The 25,059-nt window shown below is 38.3% G+C and overlaps 1 protein-coding gene and 1 long non-coding RNA gene across 5 annotated transcripts in view; one reads left to right on the forward strand and one right to left on the reverse strand.

Moving 5' to 3' along the window:
• The window catches only part of RAP1GDS1 (Rap1 GTPase-GDP dissociation stimulator 1), an 81,094-nt gene that overhangs the window by 3,970 nt on the left and 52,065 nt on the right, over positions 1 to 25,059 (forward strand). For 3 of the 4 annotated variants that reach the window (XM_015862106.2, XM_032444550.1, XM_032444552.1), the window contains exon 2: positions 24,460 to 24,567. In XM_015862106.2, coding sequence (XP_015717592.1) covers positions 24,460 to 24,567 — 108 coding nt within the window. Of the gene's footprint in view, positions 1 to 24,456; positions 24,568 to 25,059 lie in introns of all 4 variants that reach the window. The other variant, XM_015862105.2, reaches the window with a different exon arrangement.
• Positions 7,541 to 13,884, reverse strand: LOC107313662. Its single transcript, XR_004307179.1, has 3 exons — positions 13,813 to 13,884; positions 8,393 to 8,492; positions 7,541 to 7,764 (listed from the first exon to the last, which is right to left on the reverse strand). It is a non-coding gene; the product is annotated as an uncharacterized LOC107313662 (long non-coding RNA).

Below are 25,059 nucleotides of genomic sequence, written 5' to 3' on the forward strand. Positions count from 1 at the left end.
AAGAGAAAGGGCAAAGGAACAGATGAAACCTGAAGGAAACAAAGCATTGATAATGAGAAAGCTACCAAGACAAGAATAAAAAAAAAAAAAAAAAAGAACAAAAATCCCTTAAAGGAAATGTGTGGAGGGAGAGAAATACTAGAAGCAAAGGAAAGACATGGTAAGGAATGAGTGAATGGAACAACAGAGAACAGAAATGGCAGAAGGAAATTAGGAGCTCTATTCCTGATACACTCCCAACTCCCAGTCTGAGAAAATAGCCAGGGTATGATAGATGTAGATAAAATCAGAGCATTTTTACCCTCTTTCTTTGTAATTCATTCTGGCTGCAGCTGACAATCATTGAGAAGCTTCATTATAATTCTCAGCCTTCCTCAAGTGAAGCTGATCTATTTCTGGAAGTTCTGAGAACTTAATTATTTATGAATATGTAAAAGATAAATAAATATGTGATTAACATAAACTAACATTTGTTCAGTAAAGGACAGAATAATGTCACCATTTGACACGAGAGAAAGCTCTGATATTCCATCTGTGGCATCTGACCAGGAGGTTGAGTATGATCCTTAACTCTGTTGCAGGACGCGGGTTGTGTGTTAGGGACATTAATTGGTGACCTAATTACTTACATAAGAGAAAACCCACTTTCTCCTGCTGACAAGTCCACCCAGGTCTGTGTGTTAAAGAGAAATATTCCAGCTGTCTTTATGCTGTCAGACACATTATGTTTAAGACAGTACCTCACTTCCAGATTAAAATTGATTAGTAACTACATATAAGCTTCTGAAAATTAAAATCATGTGTGCCTTCTCCAGCTACTGGTGAAATTTTTTAATGACTGTTTGAATGTTAATTAGGCAAGGAACTTTTCCTACGAAGGGATTTTGTCCTTGCAGTGAAGCTGCTACATATAATCTCACAGGGCCTCTTCTTGTTAAATATGGTCTAGAAGCTTGTTTCTGTTTACAAATTTTAATGATAGCAACCAGATGGAATTGGTTTTGGTAGAGTAAGATGGTTGTAAAAAACAAAAACACAGCAACACAGACTTCTTGATCATTGAAGTTGAAGTATTCCAAAAAATAGCTGATACGTTTTTGAATTTTCATGTGCTCTAGATATGCCTAACTGGATTTGTAAAGTCTCTGAAACAAATGGCTTTGGTTCAAGGAGCTTCAAAGCTGTGCACACAGCCTGGCGACATTTGTTCAGTCTGAGAGTCACAGTTCCGCTTTAGGGAGCTTTGAAGTTGTGTAGGAACTCTGGTGATCTCAGCCCTTCTCTTAAGCTGTAGTTCAAGAAGATTACGGGCTCAGCAGACAGCCAGTAGAATTTGGCAAATCTATAAACCAGATAACTGCCATTCACTTACCTTCAGGTGGAGGACGGGGTTTAGCAAAGGATTCTCTGAGACCTGCAAATAAATACACAGTGCACATTTGCTTAAGTACAGTCTCAGAAATGTCCCTGACTTGAAGCACTTTCAGATATTTCTTAGGAGAATTTGGAAAGATGTATCAGGAAATAAACATCTGTGTGTATGTGTCTGTTGAAGCTGGAATTCAAAACGTGTAAATAGAGGAAAAAGTAGATGTCTATATGAAGTTGTGTTAAAATTTGCATAAAATTTGAATAAAATGAGAGCATTTCAAACTTTCCACCTCTGGGTTAGACAAACCTATTATAAAGATTACATTTACACATTCAAAAATAAGGAGAAAAACACACTCTTTTGTGAAGGAAATATTTTACTTGATCCCTGTTAATACTTAGTCCTATTTTCCTCATATTTCAAATCCCTTGACAAGCTTACTGCTTCCTAATTATGTAATATTGGAACATCTGAGGCATAGGTTGGTTCTGAGCTTTTGTTAAAACACCAAATCATTCCTTGTGTGAGTGATAGCTCTGTGAGATTCATTACAGTTAATCACAGTTGCATACATTCATCAGTTGGTTTTGGCCTCTAATACTTGCCAGTCTGACAGTCACAATCATTCTGTAGAAATTTGCCAATTTTGTTTGTTAATTTTTGCATTAATTTTTCTTGTTTACGTTTCTTGTCAATTGATTTGGATTTGGCAAGCCATGTCAGTCTCTGATTAAATGCAGTTAAGCAGGTGTTTAAGCTCACATGGTGAATAAGCAGCCTATCTTTCAGCCTTATCACTTTGGCTTTCGCAAATATACTTGGGAGTAAGACTGGACAGAAACAAACACATGAGAGGGAGAGATGGAGACTGAATGAGAAGGCCCAGGCTCATGGAAGAGATCAGCTAACGACAGGATGTACAGCATGATGAGGATTGAACAGAACTTTGGAGAAATGTGTTGCGTCTGTCAATAGCTGTGAGGAACAACAGGCCGTTTTTGATACTTGAGGAGACTGTGCCCAGTGTCAGCTTCTTCATTTTTACAGCTCTTCTGGTACATTAATATGGGAGCATCAGGACACAGAACTGCAGTTAAAACCTTTCCTCATTGAATTCTTTACCTTTCAGTGAATGCCTTTCTCTCTGCAATATCCCAGTCCAAAAATATCCCCACATGTAACAGCATTAATCCTTCCCTCATCATATCTTAAATTAAGGAGAGGAGCTGCAGTTCAAAGAAAACTCTCTCATAAACAGCACATTACAAACTCAAATTTGCCTTTAACTATATCCAGAGTAGGAACTAAAACTGCTTTGTATCATATGGATTAACACTGTGACAGTGTTTTGTAGCTGGAAGCTTAAAATTTTTCTAGCTTGAGCATAAATATAACCAGACATGAAAAAGGAGCACCTGCAAGGCCTGTGGTCTCCAGGTTCAGTGGAGCATTTGGCTGAGGTGAGCACGGTGTTGAGTGCAGCCTGCTGTCTGGCAGCCAGGAACTGCTCTTGAGAGCACATTTAGAAACATTTCCTGTCTTTGGTGTTGTACCAGTCTCATGACATGACAATCCAGTGACTTTAGCAGAATTGTTTCAGCATTTCTAGTTTTAGAAGCAACCTTACAAGTACATGTCACTTCTTCAGGGCTAGTAGCTGTCCTGTTCCCTTTCCTGAGTTCATGCCTGTTTCCCTTCGCTGTTGAGAAACCCAAGATGATCTCAATTTGCAGTGCCCAGTGCCCTGCAGGCAAAACTGAGTTGAGCACTGCCAAATAGCTCCTTGTGCTGCATGAAAGCTCTGGAACGATTTCCTTAAATCAAAACGCTGTTTTATCTTGACAGCAGGAACAAAGCATGCAAAGAGAAAAGGGCTTTAAAACCAAAGCAGGAGTGTACAAATCTTTCTTATCCAAATCTTGCCTGTCCACAGAATGTTTAACTTACACCTGCTGGGCCTCAGGAGGAACTGACTGAAGTCAGTCTTCTGAGCCTAGTCTACGTAGAAATAGCATCTTCGAAGTTATGACCTCTTCCCCAGGTATACCCCTTTCTGAGTATTTTAAGTGGAAATGCAGGAAATGAACATGACCATCAGGAGGAGCGACACAACAGTGAGTGGTTTTGGGGACATTTTATGCTTGCCCCTGCCTCCTTCTAAAGTAACAAGTAGCCATAGTACTTCCTCCTTTTACTCACATCTCTTCTATATTTATGCACTGAACCAATTTTAGGGTCAGGCTGTAGTTCTACGAGAGAGGGAAAAAAAAAAAGAAGAAGAAGAAGAAGAAAAAGGCTAACTACAACAGAAAACTGGCCCATGAAGACATTCGTTGTAAAAACATCTGCTATGATTAAATGAATTTAGAAATACATTTAATAGGCTTTATATACAAATATATTTGATCTCACACTGCAAAACTTGTTGAGGCTTTGTTCCTGGATCTCCATAGAGGGGGATACAGATGTGCTGGCTCTTGCTACATTAAATTTGGAGGAAAGCAGAGAAAAGATGGAGATTGAGTGCAAGATATGCAACATACCCATAAAGAATGGCTGACAGGAGCCAAGGAAATTCAGTTGTTCTTTGTCAGTGGTGGTGGTGTTGTTGTTTTAAACCCTTACGATACAAATTCCAATCACCTGTTTACAGCAGGATGGTACTTCAGTTAAATCAGATATACTAATTATTAAGTTTACGCGCAGTAGTGCCCAAACAACTGTGTACTTTCCAGGCAAAAAACACACATTTCTCGATCTGATGCTTATAGTGTCCTTATTTTCTTCAAGTCTTTTTTTTTTTTTTTTTTAACCAAAGAATCATTTCTGACTCTTCCCACTCTCTTCCACAGCCATTCTATTCCTTCAGTCCTTTGCAAAACCCCTTATTTCATTGCCCAGTTTTCTGTAACATCTTCCTCCTCTGCCTCCTCCAGTTGTCTGTTCTTTTCTGTCTTTCCTCCCATCTCCCACTCTCTCCTCTTCTGGTTCTGTCCTTATTAATTATCTGATAGCTTCTTCCTTCATAGCCCTTCCACTATCTTTGTTAGAGAAAGAATTGAATAACTGGTGTTCTGCTTTCTGATTTTCAAAAGCAGAAGGGTTTTGGATTTTATTTTCTTCTTAGTTAAATATCAGCTAGTTAGAACCAGTTTAGATTCAGTTTTTAGTTTTGCCTACTGTACAATAAGCAGGACTGCATGAAAGAATGTATCTTGTAGGAAAGAAACAGCACAGAATTGGGTCCTACTCATGTAAATGCTATTTATACAGAATTCTTGTACCCACACAAAGCCCACACTGAGTACCACTGAAGTCACCGGGATCCTGCTTTTCTGACTCAGCTATAATGGGCCTCAAACTATACGGTTTTGGTACAACTGTGCAAAATGGCATGTATTGTCCCATAGAAATACATTTAGAAATATTGGCTTTCCAACTTATGCAGTTAGGAGGATGGAAATGCCAGACATTGGGCTAATTTTGAGAAGCACTGTTCAAATGTCTTTTAATGGTAACTACAGTACAATGCTGGTCTGTAGCATGTGAAGAGATGAAGAAAAAGCCATATTCTGTGCTGAAAAGGGTGATACATTGAACTCTTTTTTCCTTAATTGTACAGCTTATAGTAATTTGTTATTTCAAAGAAGAAACCAATTTAACATGAAGATAACATTAGAACATCATCCTGTAAAAGGGATAGTAAGCACGATGTCATAAGCTAATAATATACATAAAGTTCTATCTTGTAGCAGCATAGGAAAAAAAGAAAAAAAAATGTTTCAGAAATGCATTTTGTAGCCATTAGATAGTGTCTTTTAGTATTTTCTGATATTCACAAAAAATGTTAGGAATCCCTCTCTCTCTTAAGACTTACACGCATTATGCTTCTAATGCCACATTAAAATGTGGATACTTACTGCTCCACGGGCAAGAATGCTGTAGGAGGAACAAAAAACAATTCACTGTACTTCCTTAGAATGCCATCATCATCCCAGAAATGATCTGAAGTGCTTGTTTATCTCTATGAAGGCTATAACTTCTCCTTTTACAAAGAGAGTGAAGGCATCACAGTTTCTGTTTCTGGCTGTTAAGAATAAGGTAGAATTTAAGATTTCTTGTACAGTCTCTGAAAGAGTTCTCCCGTGAACACAAAATTTGAGTTCTGTGCATTTATCCAGTTCAAAACAGATGGCTGGGGGAAAAATGCCCTAGATAATATAGCACTTCATGTTAGCGAGGGAGGCCTGTTTTGTTCTTTTTGTTGTTTATTAGGTTGTTTTCCTGATACTAGATAGCCCATATGATAAAAAGCAACAGATGTGAGCTGCTGGATTGCTTTTAGCATACTCAGATTCTGAACAGTTCACTGCACTCAGGCATCACAACAAACAAGGTGTCAGTTAGAAGCCAGCACACTTCAGCAACTTTTAAACTGCTTGCTTTTCTAAAATCAGAAATGGTCATCAACAAAACAGATCTTTGGCTGTACACAGAGAACTTTTTCTGAAAGCTGATTAATAGGCGCATTTTGCAAAATGACTTAAGATTTGGCAAGTTGTTTGAACAGTGGCCTTTTCTTTTGGACCCTTTTTATGTCTTAAAAATAAGTAGATGAGACTATTAATATGTCTTTTTCCCATTACTGGAAATGTATTTCTTACAATCAGAAATATGCTGAGGAGCCTGTGTGCAGATTAAGTTTGGACTACATTTGGGGTTGCAGAGATTTAACTTTCAGATCAAAGATTAGATATCAAAATTGAAAATCTGGGAAATCTTGCAAGCTCCCTCCTGATGTTTCCCTATTATTTCTCTCCAGGTTCCTGTTCTTCTTGCAAAAGCAGCCACTGTGTCAAAAATAGGCCCCTTCTGATTTTGGTCAACAGTTTGGAATGAAAATACAGCGGCATTTTTTGTTTAATCACTTAGTGGTTGGATTCACGGAAAGCATTCAGAATAGGTGGTTATTGTATTCATATTACAGCACCAGGGTTCTGTACTTCTTACGCTTTGATCACAAAGTATGTGTTGAACTTCAGTGTTTGTTTCTAGTACCTTAAGGATGCAAGTCCGGGTTTAGAAGGCAAATTCTACCTGTTTACATGAGCTTAGTATTATTCCACTTTGTACCTGTGGAACTAATTTGTCTCCAAAGTCATATCATTTCAATCTTTTCATTAGAGATGTTTCTGCTGCTTCATCTAATACAACCTAAGGGTAACCTAAAGCCATCAGACAACAAAGTCTGGTTGCTCTGATGTGATAGGTCTGCATGCTCAATGCAGAACTGATAAAATTGCATTAAATTAATGAAAATAAAGCTTTTTTCTTTTCTGTACTGAGACATGACATCTTTAAAGTTAATACAGCAAACTATCAAATAACATTTTTAAGTGCATGTTGTAGATTTATATGGCATTGTGTTGTAGAACTTTAACTGACCTGGTTGCAGAGCATTTAGAAAAGGTAATCCATTCAGCTTTGCAGCTGAAGCCTCTGTGTAGTCAGATTATGGCCTCAGTTCCCATTGCCCTGTATTATGCATAAAGTGACTGCAAATTTGATTTAAATGGTAACTGGGCCTAAATTGTAGCTTTTATATCCTGTCTGAGCATAAAGAACTGTAGGATAATGGGCAATAAAGTGATGGGTAATAAAATGATGTCCATAGTGCCTTTGTATTTGAGGTACCTTGAAGAAGTCTTGTTTTTAGATTCTTGTCTTGGTTTAGTAGAATAAATGGTTAAATATCTGCATAGAGTTTTGGGGGCTGCAGTGACTCACAACTGTGGAAGTGAAAAAAAGCTGCAGATGTTCAGTTTGCTGAAGAATTTGTGGCACCAGGGAATTAGGAATCACGTTCTCAAAAGGCTGTAGTCACTCCAGTGCATCATGGGATCAGACACAGGTCTGAAGAAATCTGACTTTACGTGCATTAGAGAGAAAAAAGATGTGGTTTACACACTGTATTTTTTCCAGTGGTAGGACCTAACCTCCATGATATTTTATAGTCGTACTGTGAGTTTCCTCATATGTAGGAACCCAGGCAGCACAAAAAATATGTATACTGTTGAGTAAATACAAGACAAGAAACTCATAATAATACTTAACAATGTGTTATTAAGAGAAAGGAAATAATTTTATACATACATATGAATCCTCTCTTATCCATGACTGAGCCCAACACTGTAGAACAAAAGGTGGCTTGTCTGCTTAAAAAGAAAAGATCTGTTACCTAAGAGTTAGACAGCAGGAATAGACAGATCAAGATTTTTCCAGTCTGTGCTCTGCTAATTTATAGCAAGATGAAGCAGTTAACGGTTCTGTCACACAGCAATACAGACTTACCTATAATAAGGATGTCCTACTTGGGTGCTCTGTTAGGAAGCCTGTAGTAGAAACAGTGAAGGTGTTTGAGCTGAAATTTGAACAGATTCACAGACTTGTAGAAGGAAAACAGAACTGTCATTTGGAAGGATTTTGAATAAGGGCTGTAAGGATTTAGAAGAAGGCCGGTATGGGTCAACTATGATTTTATGTGGCTACAACTTGAAGCCTACTTAGTCTTTGTGACTTCACTTTAGGTATCTGCAGAGACACCATTCAGTCCCTTTTCATCCTCCTCTTTGGCAGAGGGAGGAAGACCATCTCCCCCAGCCTCACCTTGCACATCACGTGCTCTGGGGACAGGCTCATCTTTGGAGCCCTGTCCTATACTTCCTTCAGTTTCTCAGTATCATTCTCAATCTTGGACATCCAGAGCCAGCTGACAAATTTTGGGATGTGCAAGTTCTTACAGGCATCAAGCAGAGCCTTGATTTGCTGGCCACACTCCTAATGTAGCCATAATGCTGTTTGATTTATTTGCATTGAGAACACGCTGATGGCTTATGTTTTAATTGGCCTCCACTGTGTCCCCCTGGGTGTTTTCAGCAGGGCTGCTTATCAGCCAGTCAGCAACCAGCCTGTCCCAGTGCGTGGGATTGTTCTGTCTTACGTGCAGATCCTAGTCCTTACATTTGCTGAAGGAGACTTCTGGTCATCCAATCCCCAGGTGTCTGAAGGTGCCTCTGGATTGCTATCGGCTGTGTCAGCTGATCCCCCAATTTAGCATTGTCTGCAAAAGATTAACAATGTCCAAATGCATGTCTACCTTCATGTTGTATTGTTTTCAAACAGCAACAACAACAACAAAAAACCTCCACACTTAAAATCTGCGATTTGTCCAGCCCAAATACAGCTGTGTAGACTCACATTCAGTTTTTTTATACTATAAAGTGAGGCAATGATAAACACTTCTTATTTGTGAGTCTAGGATATCAGAAAAATGATTACATAGTTGAAAAAATGTTTGGGAGTATTTGTTAGACTAGCATCTGCAGTTGCAAGTGCACATGAATTATTGGTAATCACTTAATTCAGCTGAGTAGAGAATGACAAACCTTGATTTGTAGACACCCAACTGACTTAAAAGTCTGCAGAATAACACTAATGATGAAATATGGATTCTCAGTGTAGCCTAAATGGGATGTCAGCTTTTTCTTTGCTGCTTTACTTACTTAACTGGTGAGAAGTGCAGAGAGAATGACTTGCAGTAGCAATTCCTGGCAAATCACTGGGTTCAGATCTCCAGTCATCCTACTGAGAGCCTTATTGAGCATGCCACAGCTGCTGTCTTGCCTACATGCCCACTTTTCTTTCCAGCTAAGCAGGGGAGAGCACATAACTTGAGTTTCCTTCACATGGAATATGATGAGTCAGAACATGCACATTGAAGCTCTCCTGACTCTTCCAGTTTAGTCATAGCACAAGTCCTGGCCCATACTTGATTTAACTGTAGAGGTAAAAGCCCCTACCTAACTTAGGTTAATTTACCCAACACATTTTGCCTTTTTTTAACCTGTAGTTTTGCTTTGTGTTAATCTTAGATAAAGATAATATATACATATATATATATATATATATATATAAAATCAAGCTGGAACAAAAGGTTTTTTCAAGATAGATGAGTCTACACTAGCAGTGTTATCTGTTAGCATCTACCACTATTTTTATTCCTCTACAGCACAGTGTAGACCTGAATAGGATGATCATGGTTTTTGCTCAGCTAGATGAGAGAATAATTCATTTTGACAGTGGCATTTAATACTTCTTTAGTGGGGCATAGACTGCACTATTTCAAGGTATTATCACAGTGCATTCTACACACAGGGAAGACATGCTTCACCAGAAAAGGGTGGCAGTGCACAGAGCATGCTTTTCTTGGGATAGTGTAGATTCTTCAGTGCTGGTAGAGCTTATTAATTCTCTCTTTCTGAGTTTTCATGTAAGCTTTTCCTTGCAGCATTCAAACTAAGATTACAGATGGGAAGTGCTGACAAAGAACAGGGGAGTGTTCAATCTGAGAATGCCAACCACCTAGATGAGACACAGAAGGAGCTATGCATGCCATGTTATCTGCTATACATATAGGAGATTTAAAATTACCAGCAGCCATCAAACTACTACTCTTTGTGCCTAACTGCCTATTCAAGTGGGAATGGAGAAGGGAGAAAAAAAATTCTCTTGATCCTGTAGCTGAAACATGAACAATTTTCCTGATAAGTATTGCTTTAATGATCAGTTGCTGGCTGTATTAATTAATATTGCCACAATAACTTTCTACGTGAGGCTTTTGTATGCTAGTAAATATAATATATTTATAACATATAGGTTTTTTGTATTATAAGCAGCTTCTGGAAGTAAATGAAGTATGGCTAGTGACAAAGCATCACTGATTTATGGCTGCTGATACAGAAGCATTCTGGTCTCTTCCTCTCATTTCATTAAGACCTCATCACGTCAGTTGGTAGTTAAAATGATAGCGGCTTTTGGCACATGCACAGATCTACACATTCACTCCATGAACTGTGTCTGTAAGCTTTCTCATATTATTTGACCACTTCTGAAATATTACTTTCCCCACTTTTCCTTTCTTCTGCTTTCAAGAGACTGGTTGTAATTGAAACAAACAAACAAATAAATAAATAAAACACAGTTGGAAAACTTAATAGGAAAGATTATTCCCTCAGCTGTCATCTCTTTGCACTGTTCCAGCAGTGGCTAGCATATGTGGGAGTTTTATATGCTGACCAAGTGGAATTCCCTCCACACAAACACTGTAAACACAGGCTATAGAGAAGACTGTGCAGATCATTGATGTTGCTGCAAGATGCCTCCAGGAGGACGGGCTAGGGCATACTGTTGGTGCTGTTCAGACAATCATCTGTTGCAAAGCTTACTATGTGTCTCTTGACTGTCGGGCAGTGTGTATGTAACTCCTCAGTGCACAGTGCACATAACAGTGAGTTATGCTGTGCACTTGTGATATGCAGGACCTGATCAGAAATTCACCTCTGCCTCTCAGTCTTTCTGGGTTTTGACTTCTGTTCTCTGATTCTTTGCCTTCTGAACTAGGACTGTATCTCAGCCCTAATAGTAAAAAGATTGGCCGTCCATCAGTAGCTCAGTCCTTTAAGTGTCTGTTTTGAGTCATTTACTGACACTGTAGAGAGTCTAATAGCACAGCTGCATTTAACAGGAACACAATGCTCTGAAAGCATTCTTTGAAAGCAGCACAAAATAACATGGATGCTGGAAAATATGGCAATAGACATCTTCATGTAGACTTGTGGTTAGGGATGAACTGCATTACATATATTCTCTGGATTTTAGATGCTAGGTCCCAGTGTAGCATTCAGAAATTCAGGGTAGGTGTTTTGGCTCTCTAAACAGTGCCTGCAGAGTTCAGAGTGGGATCAACTACCAAGCTCAGCAGGAAGACACTCATAATTAAAACGCATGCAACTTTCTATTCAGCATAATTTCCACCTCAGGCCAAGGGCATGGAGTTATTTGAAAGATGGGTGCCTACATCTTTTCAATGAAAGCCTGGGGGGGTGAGGTGGGGGGAATAGCATTTGCAGCTGTGTGGCACAGGCACAGACTGCCCAGAAAAGTGGTGGATGCTCCACCTCTGGAGGCACCCAAGGCCAGATTGGATGGGATCCTGGGCAGTATAATGTGCAGCTGGGGGATTGGAACCAGGTGATCTTTGAGGTCCCTTACAACCCAGGCCATTCTATGATATTATGTATCCAGTTGCCAAAGAACTTTGCATCAATTTGTAAAACATATACCAAGGACCTGTTTGTGGCTTCTTTATTTCCTTTAAGCTTTGCCCTTCCTTCCTGAGGCCTGCAGATCACACAGAGAGCCTGCTTCCTCCAGCTGCTGTCAGTGGCTCCTTACTTAGTCTAAGGGATGGTTATTACGCAGTGAAACACAGCACTACTCCACTTCTCTGCAGTACACTCAGATCCTGCTTGCGGGGGCAACAAATTACTTGCAATTTAAGATAAGAAGTGGCATTTTGCAGAAGTCTTTTGTCTTTTAAAGATATATTTCTTTGGGGGAAAGAAAAAATCTTGGTTTCCATTTTTATTTTTTTATTTTTTTTAAATTGAGTTCTTACAGATGAGTCTTATGAGCATTTCACTTATTTTTGGGACATTGGCTGAACACAGCTGAATACAGGTTGCAGAACGGAGAGTTAATAACTTAATTAAGAGACATGAGATTTAAGACTTATGAAGTAACCTTTTCTTTCAGATATTTGTTTTTCCTGATTTGTACTGTCAGACTGTCTTGCTCCAAAACCATATTTTCCGTGAATACATATTGCATTTTCTTATTCAGTTAAATGTTCATTGAAATGGTTTGAAATAATCCTTGAGGCTTATAACATTTGGATGATGATTTACCCAGCTGTGCGTACGTGCCTTAATGTGCAGCCTCAGAACATCAGTATCATGTTTACTGCTCTGTCACTGTTGTATAATTTTTACTAAAGAAAGCTCTTAAATGCTGTGCAAAGGTTAACGATCACTTATAACTGCAGTAATTATGCAGAATACTAGTGGGTTTTGTGGAAATATTTCTTTTAAATCTGCTGTATTAAGCATTTTGCTCACCATTTTAATTTTGCCATGTGATTCATCTCCAGGTTTGTGTCAGCCTTACGTGAAAACTCGGTTGAATCCTTTACCTCTAGAGAATATCTGAGCTGTTCCTATCACTGCAGTGCTTTATTGATGCTGTATATCCTATGCATGAAATACAGAGTGAGAAAAAAGAGAACAAATGACTGCATTAATAGATAAATATTTATAGCTAGTGGGATTAACCACAGATGCCTATTAATCTTGGTTACACCAGGTTTAAGGCGATACATGATACCTTTAAAAATAAACTCCAGAGTACACTTTGGCCCCAAAAGCTTCTCTATGAGTGATATCGAACTCTGAACATGGAAAAGCCAGTTGTAAATGACTCAGGGCCCCAGTCTTCAGTTTACAGTATGGGGGCACCACAGTCTGCCTGCAAGTACATATTGTTTATTTGGGGCTGTCTTAGCCGGTAATTTGTGCTAAACCACTAAATTGCATCACACCACTAATGGCATCAGACCATCTCACCAGCCAATAACCAGCACTTTCAATTCACTTGTTTTCCTTTGTATTCTTCATTAAGTTTAGAAAATATTAGGATCCTTTTTCTCCAAAGCATGAGGAAACTATCACATTTTATCAGCCCTTCTGTGGTTAAAAGAAATTTTTGAATTATAAATTTTAACCATTGAGTTCTTAAGAGGAAATGCTATTCTTATGTCCATTCTTTTCTTGAGCCAAAAGTGTTTTACCAAGAGTAACTTAATAGGAAAATACAGACAAGCACTTAACACCATACAGATATTGAACTGTAAGACGTTTGTAAATAGAGGTTTTTAGAGTCACCTGTTAAATTTGCAACCCATGTCTTTCTAACACACTGTCAAAGAACAATAGCACAAGTAGATCAGTTTTTAGAAAAACTTACAGGAACTTACAGGAGCGTAGCTGTACACTGTAATGCCTTATTATCTCCTATTTTAGAAGCAGTTTAATCTCATTTCTGACATTATCTATTTGTTTATGCTTTATTTTACTGGTAAAATATATGTATTACATATCTACATAAAATGTGAAAGAACAGAATACAGAGTGTCCTTTATAACTTCACCAGGCTAAATATTTACTCTTCCTGTTGAGGTTTTGCTAAAGCACTTTGTGTGAACCCTCAGCCTTTCAGTTTCCAGTTCCTGGTTCTGTGTCGGGCATCAGAGGTTTCTCATGCAGCTAATATGCAAAGGGAACAGCACAGACATCATGATAGCAAGTGCAAAGGAGAAGCTCAGATCAATAGCTGGATGAAGGAGAAAGGCTTTGCTGGAATCCTCTAATCAATCTTGAATTTTAACACCTCTAGCTTGAAAATCAAGCACACAGAACAACTTTTTAGCTTGGAAAATGATTGGGAAATACAAATCTATGTATTTTAAGAGTTTTTAAAGGACTTACTGTTTAGAAAAATGTTCAGGATCCAGACTTCCTTCTAGGATGGCAAGCATCTATCTGCAGGCTAGTACCCTCTGTAGCCGGTAATCACGTGCAAAAGTACTATAGCAAAACAAAGAAAAGGTATTAATAGATTAAAATTTAAGATCTCTGACAATGAGTACCAAAGCAGATTACTTTAATTGTTAATTTTCAACAACAACCTTAGCTTAAGATGTGAAGATATCTCTAAAAGCATAGCGCTGAGTAATTATAGAACATGTAGAAAGATCATTATGCCCTGCCATTCAGTATTTAATAGCTTTTCCTTAAAGCCTCAGAGCACATCCTAGATTAGTCACTGTTTTACCATTTCTTGGGCTGTTTTATTTTCTGTAGCAGAATGTTCTTTGGGTCCTAATCATATATCTGATGACTGTGAAGAAGATTAGAGTGGGTAGATTGTATGGGAGATCACAGTGTGAACCACTGATTAATCAGCTGAGGCAAGTGTGGGGTCAGCTGTGGGAGCACAGGTGAAAGTTATGTAGCTGTGCTCCCTGGAGGGGTGGAGTTCAACTCCACCTCCTCTGAGACCTCATTTAAGGGCTGACCCTCACTGAGGCAGCATCTCTTGGAGATCGCTTGCCAGGGAGGATTGCCTCAGCTCTGGTGAGTTCCCTTTTCCTTATACCTTCTGTATTTCCACTATTTTCCTTGTAATTGCCATTCTTGTCAGTACCAGTATAGTTACTGCCAATACAGTAGATCTAGTTAAGTCCACAGCTAGAGGCTGAAAAGAATGTCAAAACTGAAGATCTATTCCAAATCCTTTCCAAAACTGTTTTGTTTTCAATTGGCCACAAATTAATTAAAACAACAGTAGAAGTATTCTACACTTTTACAAGTCCTGTTCCCTTTTGTATTTCATTTATATTAGAACCTCCAACTGTTTATACGTGCGTGGAAGACAATTTACAAGAACACTCCAGTAAGAATGATAAAGTTGCTAACATCTAAGTAAGTAGTGGCAGAATCAGGCCTTCCTGGATCCTTATCCTACAGAGATTTAATACATAAATTAATCCAACTGATTTAAAGAGTTTGTGCTTGATTAAGTTAAGAGGTGTTGAGGGATAGGGATGAGTGTTACTAAATCACTGCTTATAACTAAAATAGTTTTGTTTTTTTTTCTCACTCTGTATTTCTGAAATCCCAGACCAGTGATCTTCTAGCTAAGAGTCTAGAGGAGCACTGAATATTGCTTTACTTGTCTTATGACTGTATATTGCATAGTGAATGGCCTAGATTACATCTCCCAGTCTTGTGATTTTTCAATCCTATTCAACCACTCACTGGAACAGGTTGCTCAAGGAGGTTGTAGATGCCCCATCCCTGGATGTATTCAAGGCCAGGCTGGATGTGCCTCTGGGCAACCTGCTCTAGTGGTTGGTGACTCTGCCCATGGCAAGAGAATTGAAACTAGATGATCTTTGAGGTTCTTTTCAACCCAGGCCATTCTATGATTCAACTATTGCTGATTATTTTACTAGCTGCTTTGTGTTGAAATCTGTGTACCAGGCCAGGTAGCGCAGTTTTGTGTGTGGATGGTGTATATAACCTTATCAGTTGGACTCAGAGCATCACTTGAAAAAGCAGATCATTAGGAGTGTGGGGAAGTCAGTCAGGGCTAATTCTGAAGCTAGATTACGTGGCTGAAAATTTCCATTTATTTACTTCTTTTTTTTTTCTTTTTTTTTTTTTTATCAAGCCTTTTTTTGTTTTTCCAACATAGATTCGAATATAGATTACAAAGCAGAATTTATTTTTCACTATTAAATGAACGTATTTTATCACAGTGATTAAGGAATAAATCGATAACCTATTTTGGCAATAAAAGATACACATTTAGTGCATACTGAGTGCAGTACTCATCCATTGCTGAAATCTCTCTCACTTCAGAGTGAGATTTGTTTCCCCCATGAAGGTATCTGTCACAGGACATTTGTTTAACTTGCTGCTTACTGTGACATTTTTACTACATACTCCCATTCTGTTGGTATCGAGCAGGCTGAGCAGTCTTATTATGTTCACATTTAGAACAGCCACACACCAGGTCTTCACTTTCACTTTTGTTTTGCCTAAAAAGGAAATTGGAGCAGCAGCAGACTGAACAATCCTAAATGTTAGAAAAAAAATACATAAACCCAAGCAACAACCCAAAGCAAATACTCAGCAGTTTACTTTCGAGGGTAGTTTCAAGCTTACATTCAAGTAAACTTGTTAGAACCTAACCATCTGTAGTATGTTATTAGGTGTGTATCTGACAAAAAAAAAAAAAAGAAAAAGAGGGGATAAATAAAAAAGCTGTCAAGTGACTCTTGAACATTCAAATGGCTCAAAGGCCCTTTGTGTGGTAATGCTGGCACAGCTCCTAAGTGACCAGATGGAATTTTGTTAACACTCAACAGGTCAAGGGCTGAGATTTTGTTTTTAGCTTACTATATTTGAAAAGCTCACAGAAAATGTGTCAGGAAGCTTAATATTTTTTCCTAGTATGCAAAATTACACACATACCTTCCCTTAATGCTACCACGTTGGCAGCTTCAGAGGTTGTCACTTCTGTGAGGTGGGTAAGAATAAAGTTGTGAGAGGCATTTGTTGTTTCTGAAACTGATGGCAGTTAAAAGAAAGAAAATGGATACATATTCCTGTTATAGATTAGTCAACTTTAAGGTTGTTTTATTTACACAGTTACTGATTTTGTTAGAAACAATTTAGAAATAGACTTTGTAATAAACAGGCAAAGCCTGTATTTTTGTAAGAGATAACAAAAATATCTTACATACTCAGAAAGCTTGGTTTCTGATATCACTTACCACTAGCAGTAGTGATGTCATATTTCCATTGAAAGACAGTGGTAAAGATATAAAATTGCATTATTTCTGTGAATCCCCTTCTTCTGATACCACCACGGCTTTACTGCCATAAGGAATATCTGAAAGCTGAAAATTGGCATTGTCTTCAAGAAAGCTCTCAGAATGGCTTTCAAACCAAACAGAAAAAGAAACAAACAAACAAAAAAACCCAAATCTCTGGCACACTGTGGATGCACCGTTTGCCTTTTAAGTGCCTCATTTCCATATTGAAGGCTTTCAGGAAGCCCACGATAGGGAGAAACATGCTGTGTTACAGATTAGTATTTCATAACAGCTGACTTCTTAGAGTATCTGAGGCTTCAAGAAGAACACTAATGCAACACTGAAGCAGAGTTAGCAATATTAGTTTTGAGCCCAGGTATCATATTCAGGCAAAATTCTCGCTGCAAATGGAGTAAGATGAGCCTGGGGCCTTTGCATACAGTCTGTTCCTGTATTTGTTCAATAACTCAAACTGATAGCATAAATGTAATTATGACAGACACTGTCATAATATACTGATTGTATAATTTATATGTACTTACTTGCATAGCGTAGGCCAATGATCAGATCTTGAGCTTGTTGAAGTTAATAAGAGTTTTTCTTGGCTTCTTCAGTACTGGAACATTGTATCCTCAGGCTTGTACTGTCCAATTTCCATTTATTTATTTAATGCCCAGGTTCTGTTTATAAAATAAATGTAGGAGAAGATGATAGGCCCAGTATTTGTAAAAGGGAACAAATAATTCATTAAACAACTAATGGTAGATTAACTTTGTTATATAGATGAGAAATGAATACTTATGATCGAAGTCCTGCATTAAAGCCTCATGTGAATATCCACTCAGCTAACTTCCAGTGTTATCTGTGCATTTTGCTGTTTAACAATCCCTAGCGTGTACAGAACTTGGAAAAGGTACAGAAAATTGGGAGCCGCATTAGATTATACAAACAAAAAAAATCAGTGTTTGTTTTAATGCATCAGGGAAATAATTTGAAGGAAAAATGAAAAACATTTTCCAGAAAGTTTTCCTCTTGCTCATGTGGTGTCTTGATTAATTAACATTTGCCACTTGTACTCAATTAACTTGAGTCAACATTAGGATCAAAGCTTTCAGAGTAGGCGCAATCAGAGGAGGTTATAATCGTACCGTAATCTGTGGAGATAAACCACTTAAATATTCTCTTTAAGAAAGCTTTTTAAAATGGAGAAAGGTAAGATCTTCTATCCAGTAAGGTGACTCTGAAGAAACGAACTGTGGGATGAATGACTTTATGAAGTGAATATATTTATGAGGAGTCACGTGAACATGTGGAAATTAAGATGGAGGAAAACTGCATTTTTTTTTCTATAATTTTGACTAATCTTGACACAGCACACCACTTGGGATAAAGAGGCACCTTACCTGCCTTATTACCAATTTGTAACCCTGAAGGGATTCAGTTTTGCTTGTAGATGATGGTGTGCATTTCTGTCTGCTAAGATATTAAAAAGCTTTTGTTTAACAAAGGTCCTAATTAGTATTTTACCTTCATGCCCTTCTTGTCTCCTGGGTTTTGGTTGTGTGGAAGATCAAGAACCTTGAATAATAAATGATATGAAAAGAAAATGTGCAGTTATTGGTCAAATATATGTATTTTGTGTATTACTCGTTTCGTTCTATTCCTACTAAAAGAGTACCAGAATGGATCTTTTCATAAACTTACAACCGTATGTCTTCATTAATAAAAATAAGTATTTTTTCTAACATTAGCTGAGACTGAAATGAAATTTTAGTACCAATTCTCTGTATTGAACAATATACTTCTGTTTTATGTGTGAAAAGATCTGTTTCATCTTCTTCTAGGAAATGTTTTAAACAGAACTTTTAAGGACTTTTGTGTTTTCAAACACCATACACTATGGTGTACATAGTACTACAAGTATGGTGTACATATGCTACAATAGAGTTTCTTTAGGTCTTCAATGTTTCATCATAAAGTATAAAGATATCTAAATCTGCATCGCGTTTTCTTTGAGAGGGGACAAAAGTCTTCCAGTATTCTTTAAAGTCTTCTGAAGTGTCGGCTGTGTTATCTTGTCTTTGCAAGTCAGGACTTAAGTAAGAAGGAAAGGATCATTGGCATGCAGAAACCAAATTACAGCAGCTACAGATCAATGTAAATATGTTTGTAATAATATTGTATTAATCAAAAGGTTTGACCCTTTTGGTTCTACTTACATGCAAAGGTGTATGTTTCTTGCATCTTATGGGGCATGTTACTGAGGGAGTTCAGAGGTTGTTTGTTTGTTTAAAAAAAATGCAGCCTTTTTTGCATAGAATTGCTGCAAAATTCTGACATGGCAAGAGATTGCAAGTGAACAGGTACTGGCTGGTGCTGTTTTGTTTGGGTTTCTATCCTGGTTTTAAATACAAACTAAGTAGCTATTAGCTTATATAAACTGACCTGATTATTACCAAAAATAATTAGGTAGCTTGCTGCACAGGTGGCAGTGAGCTATACTGTATCAGTACTTGCAGGTAATAAAAATGAAGCTCTATGAGAGACTGAGGTGTCAGAAGAACAGATGATGAAGGAAACAGATAAATGAAAGAGTAGCAAGTTTTTCAGACCAGATGGCATATATCTAAGATTCAGAAATTGTTTAAGAATGAAGCATCTGAACTGTTGTCAAAAATAGGCAATCTCATTAAAATTAGCTACTATGCTAGAAAAGTAGAGCAAGTGTACCTAAGTTAAAAGCAGGTTGCAGCACTAGCCCTGCAAGTAATGATTGATCAGTATTACCTTAGTACTAGTCCAATTGGTTGGACAGAGAGGAACTTCAGCCCATCTCTGAACATGGTAGAACACAGACAAACAAGCAGGATTTCTGTCTTATATTTAACAACAATAAACTACTACTGGATTAGGAAGTCCGGATTCATGGATTTAAGTACTAATCTGGCTTAGGGCTGGGGTCTGCCTCAGGATCTGTTCAGCACCAAAAATGCAGCTGATAACACAGGATTTACCTTTCTCATTGTGGTTAAAGTCATTCCCAGGTTGTTAGGTGGAAACAGATGGACAGCAAAATCCAAGCACAGCTGGGGAGATTTGTTTGAATATCTTTTCTTGGTGAACTGAGGCATGATGTGACGGTGCAAATGCCATACAGCTTCCCTATAATCCAGTGCATCATACATGAACTGAGGCACCTATTTGTCCGGTTTCTGACTGAACGTGTAGTAGTGTATCTCAGGAAAATCATTGTGCAGGTTGGAGATGGGATGGGCTAAGTGGCATGCTTCCAGTTTCTAGTAATCTGCAGACTGGGAACTTTGTAATCCAGAATTTCTATGCATATTTCAGTCATGCATGGATTTTAGTTTCTTCACGAAAAAATTCCTCATTGAATAAACTAAATGAATCTGTTTACAGTTCCAGCCTCATAACAGTTCCACACTTTAGTTACAAGTAGTGTGAAAATATACTTTCTCCTTTTAGCTTCTTGCTTAATAATTTCATTTTTGTATTCTAGTAGTTGTGTTAGGAGCAATAGTAAATAGCAGCTTTCTTTTCATCAAGTTAGCTCTGCTCATGGTTCCATATACCTCAATCATTTTCACTCAGTCATCTTTTTTACATGAAGAGCTCTTGCTGACTTAATTTTTTGAGGCACTCCTTACTTTTGCTCAGCCATTCCTGTGCCTTTTTTACTGCCTCCGGTTATTACTGACCCTGCGTGCCTGGAGACACCTGCAGATGTATCTTGCATGCCTGCCACAGCACCCCTGTCTATTTGTCTGCTCTCTGAAATGTGCATCTCTGTGCCCTGAGCACCTTCTCTGACACTGCGGACTGAACAATGTCTGCAGAGCAGTCTGCAGTTCTTGATCATCCTGGTACAGCACAACAGGAATTCAGAATGAATAGGATAACTTGCAACCATAATGCATCAGTACCTGAAATCACAACAGTATACTGAGTGTCAATCAAAAGATACAGGAAATATTAATGATACATGTATTATTTTTTTTAAATATCAATATACTGGAAAAAGGTCACAAGATGGAGAAAAATGAACTGCTCAGACTGCTGCTATCAATCTAAATACCTTTCTGAAACACGAATTAATTACTTAATTTTTAATCTTAGTCTGAAAAGGTATCTTTTTGGTGTACTTTTACTTTCTCTGTGGTTTGGATGAAGATGGTTTGGACTCAAAGCAAAATTAGCAAGTTAGTTCTTGGACACAGAAACTGTGTCACCAAACACACCTTGTAAAACTATCTGTAGCTTATCCAGAATTCCTGAAGCCCTGACCCAAAACAAGGGTGATGAACTACCAGTTTTCTTATGAGATAAAGAAACAGTACTTCTGCATGAAAGAAATTAGTAAGTGAAAATAGGAGTGAGTCATAATAAAGCTCTCATAAATAAGGGTACAGTGAAATGAAATGGAATATTAAAGCATTAATTTATGTGAATCAGTTTCTATTCTGTAAAAATGCCTGTGCAAGATTGCAGTAATAGTGCCACATACCCAAAAGCAGCAGCAGTTAGTAAAGGATTGAATCCACTCCATTTTACTGAGTGTTTGTGTAATTACCAAGGGAAATCAAAATGCAATAGGAGGTGGAATGGACAGTTGGGTTTGACAGCTTGCCAGATTCCTCTTTCCAACTTATCTGTTTGTATCTTTAGGATATATGGTATTAAATTCTGTGGGGCTTAGGGCTTTCCATGGGAGAGAACTAATGATTCTGACAGCAATCTTGTAAGCCAGGTGTAAGTACAAGTGACTCCTTGTGCTTGGGATCATCAACACAATAGTTGATACTGCTGTTAAACTTCTGACTTGATTCTTCACAAATTTACAGCGTGATAACAGATTGCTGAGCAACTATACCATATGAATCACAGCTAGCCTTGTTTTTACCTTGATCGTCTTGGCCTTGTCCTCTTAAATCTCCCCAACCTAATAGTCTTTCACGTAACTCTACATATTGACAGAATCTACTTATTCACATTTCTCTGATACTTAGCTGAAAAAAAAAAGCCTTATATTGGCTTTGTCCTGTGGATTTTTTATCTCTGAGAACCTGATCAGTCTCTGCAATAACAAGCCTGCTGGAAACAGCTTCTGCAGAGTGAGAGAAAGAGATGGAAAAGTAAGCAAGAGATGATCACAAGGAAACAACGGGGTTTTTGTATGTGAAAAGAAAGCATCTGTGGCTTCCTCCCTAAATGACAGGTTCAGTGCAACTGTGAAACTGCAGAAATCAGGAAGCCTTGTGTAATTATATGGTAGGAACCCACTGGAGTACTGCTGCCTTTTCACTCTGAATATCCCTGTCAGTGTCATTTCAACTGTAAGGTTTGTTCTTTTCAGGGCAATAAAAGGAGAAGGGAGGAAAAAGAAGAAACCCTCTGAATCTGTTTAAGATCTATTTGCATATGTCCAATACTTCACAACGTCAAAGAAAAATGAGTCTTTTGAGGTGTAAACCTTGCTTAGGAGGGAGAAGGCCCTGGCTATGACAAGAAGAGACAAAGTGAGCAAATAACATGTTTCCTGAAGGACACTTCTTCCCCCTGTCCTTGTGGCCTTCTGATGTTGTGGCCAGGCCAGAGGTCTGGTGTTCCTGCAGTATTGCTACTTGTGTTTTCTTTTCTTTTTTTTTTTGCACAGGATAAGAGCTATGTCTAAAGACGCAAGAGGTTTAGAATTGTAGGTTTGTTAGAAGTTCAAGAAGTATCATTATTTGTTTTAAAAACACAGTTTTAGCGTATGGTTTCTAATTTAATTTCCCTGTGTTGTATTTTAAAAGTACTTAGAAAATCTAATCTCATCTAGCGAATGGCAATTTGGTTTATATTGCAATAGGGTTTCATAAAATGTTTTAAAAGTAATATGGCATACCGTTGCCGTAAGCACTGACTGATATTTGAAAGTTAGATGTGCGCATATGTCAGTGAGATATACGCGTGCTTAGTATCATGACAAATTGAGTCATTGGTCCTAGGGATTGAAATATTTAGTCAATCACATTTGAAAATTACAGCCTGCTGCATACCACGTGTAAGGGTAGACTATTTAAATAGTGGACATTCCCCAGAAAAAGGAAGCAGAAAGTGGGAGTGTAGGAAAACAAATGGGGGAGACATTCTCAATGCCTATTGTAGGTTCTGATGTGGCAGTGCGTGTTGAGCTGTTGATGGAGTGCCATTAAATAAACATGCAGCATTCAAGGTTGCTGGGCAGTACCATAAGCCAATACTGGGAAAAGTTTTCTCTCTTGCTGGCTCGTTCAAGGAGAGTGAGGACAGGTGGTAGGGAGCAGAACTATGTGTGGCTTCCCCAGAGTCTTTACAGAGTCGAATTTAGGAGGAAGAGAGTTCCTGTCCATAAGGTAGCTAAGAAAATGCACATTAGTGATTAAACAATTGAACATCCTAATAAACAATTTCATACCTAAACACTGGGAACTTCAAAAATGAAGCATCATACTTTTATCTCTATGGTCTGCAAAAATGGAAGTGGGATGAAAGCCCCAGCTCTGGCTGAGAAGCAGAGTGGCTCTAGGAGGAGCACAGTTCCTCTCCCTCCATGGTATACCTGATTCTGCAGCGGGCTGCCAGTGCTTCACAGGCAAATAATGGCAGCATCAGGGAAGCTGCGGCTTTGCCTCCTTTCCTTGGCACCATCCTATATGTGGGCAAGTGAGGAGCAAGGAAAGTGCAACTGCTGCCAGCTCTCTCAGAAGGGGCTTTCTGCATTGATGTGAGTCTCTGAAGCAGCACTGGCTGCCTTTCAGGCCCAGAGGATGTGTGGCAAAGAGGGTGTACCTGCGGTTCTGTAGGGCTGGTGTGAAGGCTTTCTGATTAGTCACTGGGGAATGGTAGGCGGCTAGACACTATTTAACATTATTTGTTTGGAGTAACAATTCCTGCCTCCTGAGAGAGTTGGCATGGAAACTGCTTCAGCACTTGTGTTTTAAAGGGTAGCCCATTCAGCACAGGGTTAGTCATCTGCGTGAAAAGCCAGAGACTGGGCCTGCAGCTGCCAGCACTGCTGCTTCACTCCCAAATACAGAGAATACTCAAAATGGCAGCTGCAATACTGCCCTAACTTTTGTGAGAATAAATGGGTGGCTGTTGAGAGTTACATTACATGGTTTGAGTTGATTTGTGGCTGCCCTTTTTTCCTGTAGAAGGAGGGGTTATTTAATTATCTGAAATTTACAAAAGAAGTTTCTTATTTCTAGAAGATGCATTATATTTTTATGGATGGATTAAATTTGAAGAGTTAGCACAGTTCATATAAACAATGCTTACAACAAAGTGGTGAAAAATGGCATAATCCTTAAAAGGCTGTAAGCTCAGCACTGGGGGGTTGTGAATGTGTAGCCAAGATGGAAATTTTTTCCATACAGAAGGATACAAGCAGAGATACTGCTGCTGGTTCTCTGAACCAACTTGGCTGAGAGAATATTGATGGCTAAATTGCTGCTCAGCAGCATTTCATAAAGTGCCTGCTGGCGTCCTGCTCTCAGATGCAGGAGGATAAATGCATGCGTAAATTTGAAAGGTTTAATTTCATGCGTACCCTTTGACTCCAGGCTTTTTATATCCTCAGAATACAGAACATTAATTCCTTCTTCACTGGTACAGAATTTTGTTTACTTTGCAGTTACTGTTTACGTTCATTGCTGTTACCAAAAGTCTAAGGACACTGATTTCTTTTTTCTTTGTGTTTACCAAGCAGATAATCTAAGTGATGCCCTGAAAAAGCTGAAGATAACAGCCACTGACAGCACAGCAGATAGCTTGGAGGGATGCTTGGATTGTCTACTTCAAGCTCTGGCACAAAACAGTAAGTTCTATGGACCTTTCAACTTTTAATCATACCATGGTATCAGTGAATAAAAAGAGAGGTAATAAATTGTAGCTAAAACCTCATGCAAGCAGTGGGCTGATAGATCAGTTGTTCAGGGTTACACCTATCTGTGACATTCAGATGCCAGTGAAGACAGTGATAAGAAAATCTTGCTACTTGAAACCATTGTGGTTCAGTCCTTTTTCAAGTATTATGAAGTAGCACAAAAAATTTCCCAAGTGAGGATATGACAAGGATGAACAAATGGGCCCAACAGCACAAGGAGAGGGGATATGGGATCTACTTGCTAATAAACCATTGTGTCCTACTGGCAGTTGGCAACTTCTCCTCATACTTGTTATTAACATTTACTATTGCCAGTTGTTTCAAGTAGCAGAAATGGGCTGGATATTTAAATGATAGATAAATAATAAATTAAGAATGAAATAAAATGATGGTTTTGTTGTGTGGTTTGGTTGGATTTATTTA

The sequence above is a fragment of the Coturnix japonica genome, chromosome 4, assembly GCF_001577835.2.
Source record: "Coturnix japonica isolate 7356 chromosome 4, Coturnix japonica 2.1, whole genome shotgun sequence".
NCBI classification, from domain to species: domain Eukaryota; kingdom Metazoa; phylum Chordata; class Aves; order Galliformes; family Phasianidae; genus Coturnix; species Coturnix japonica.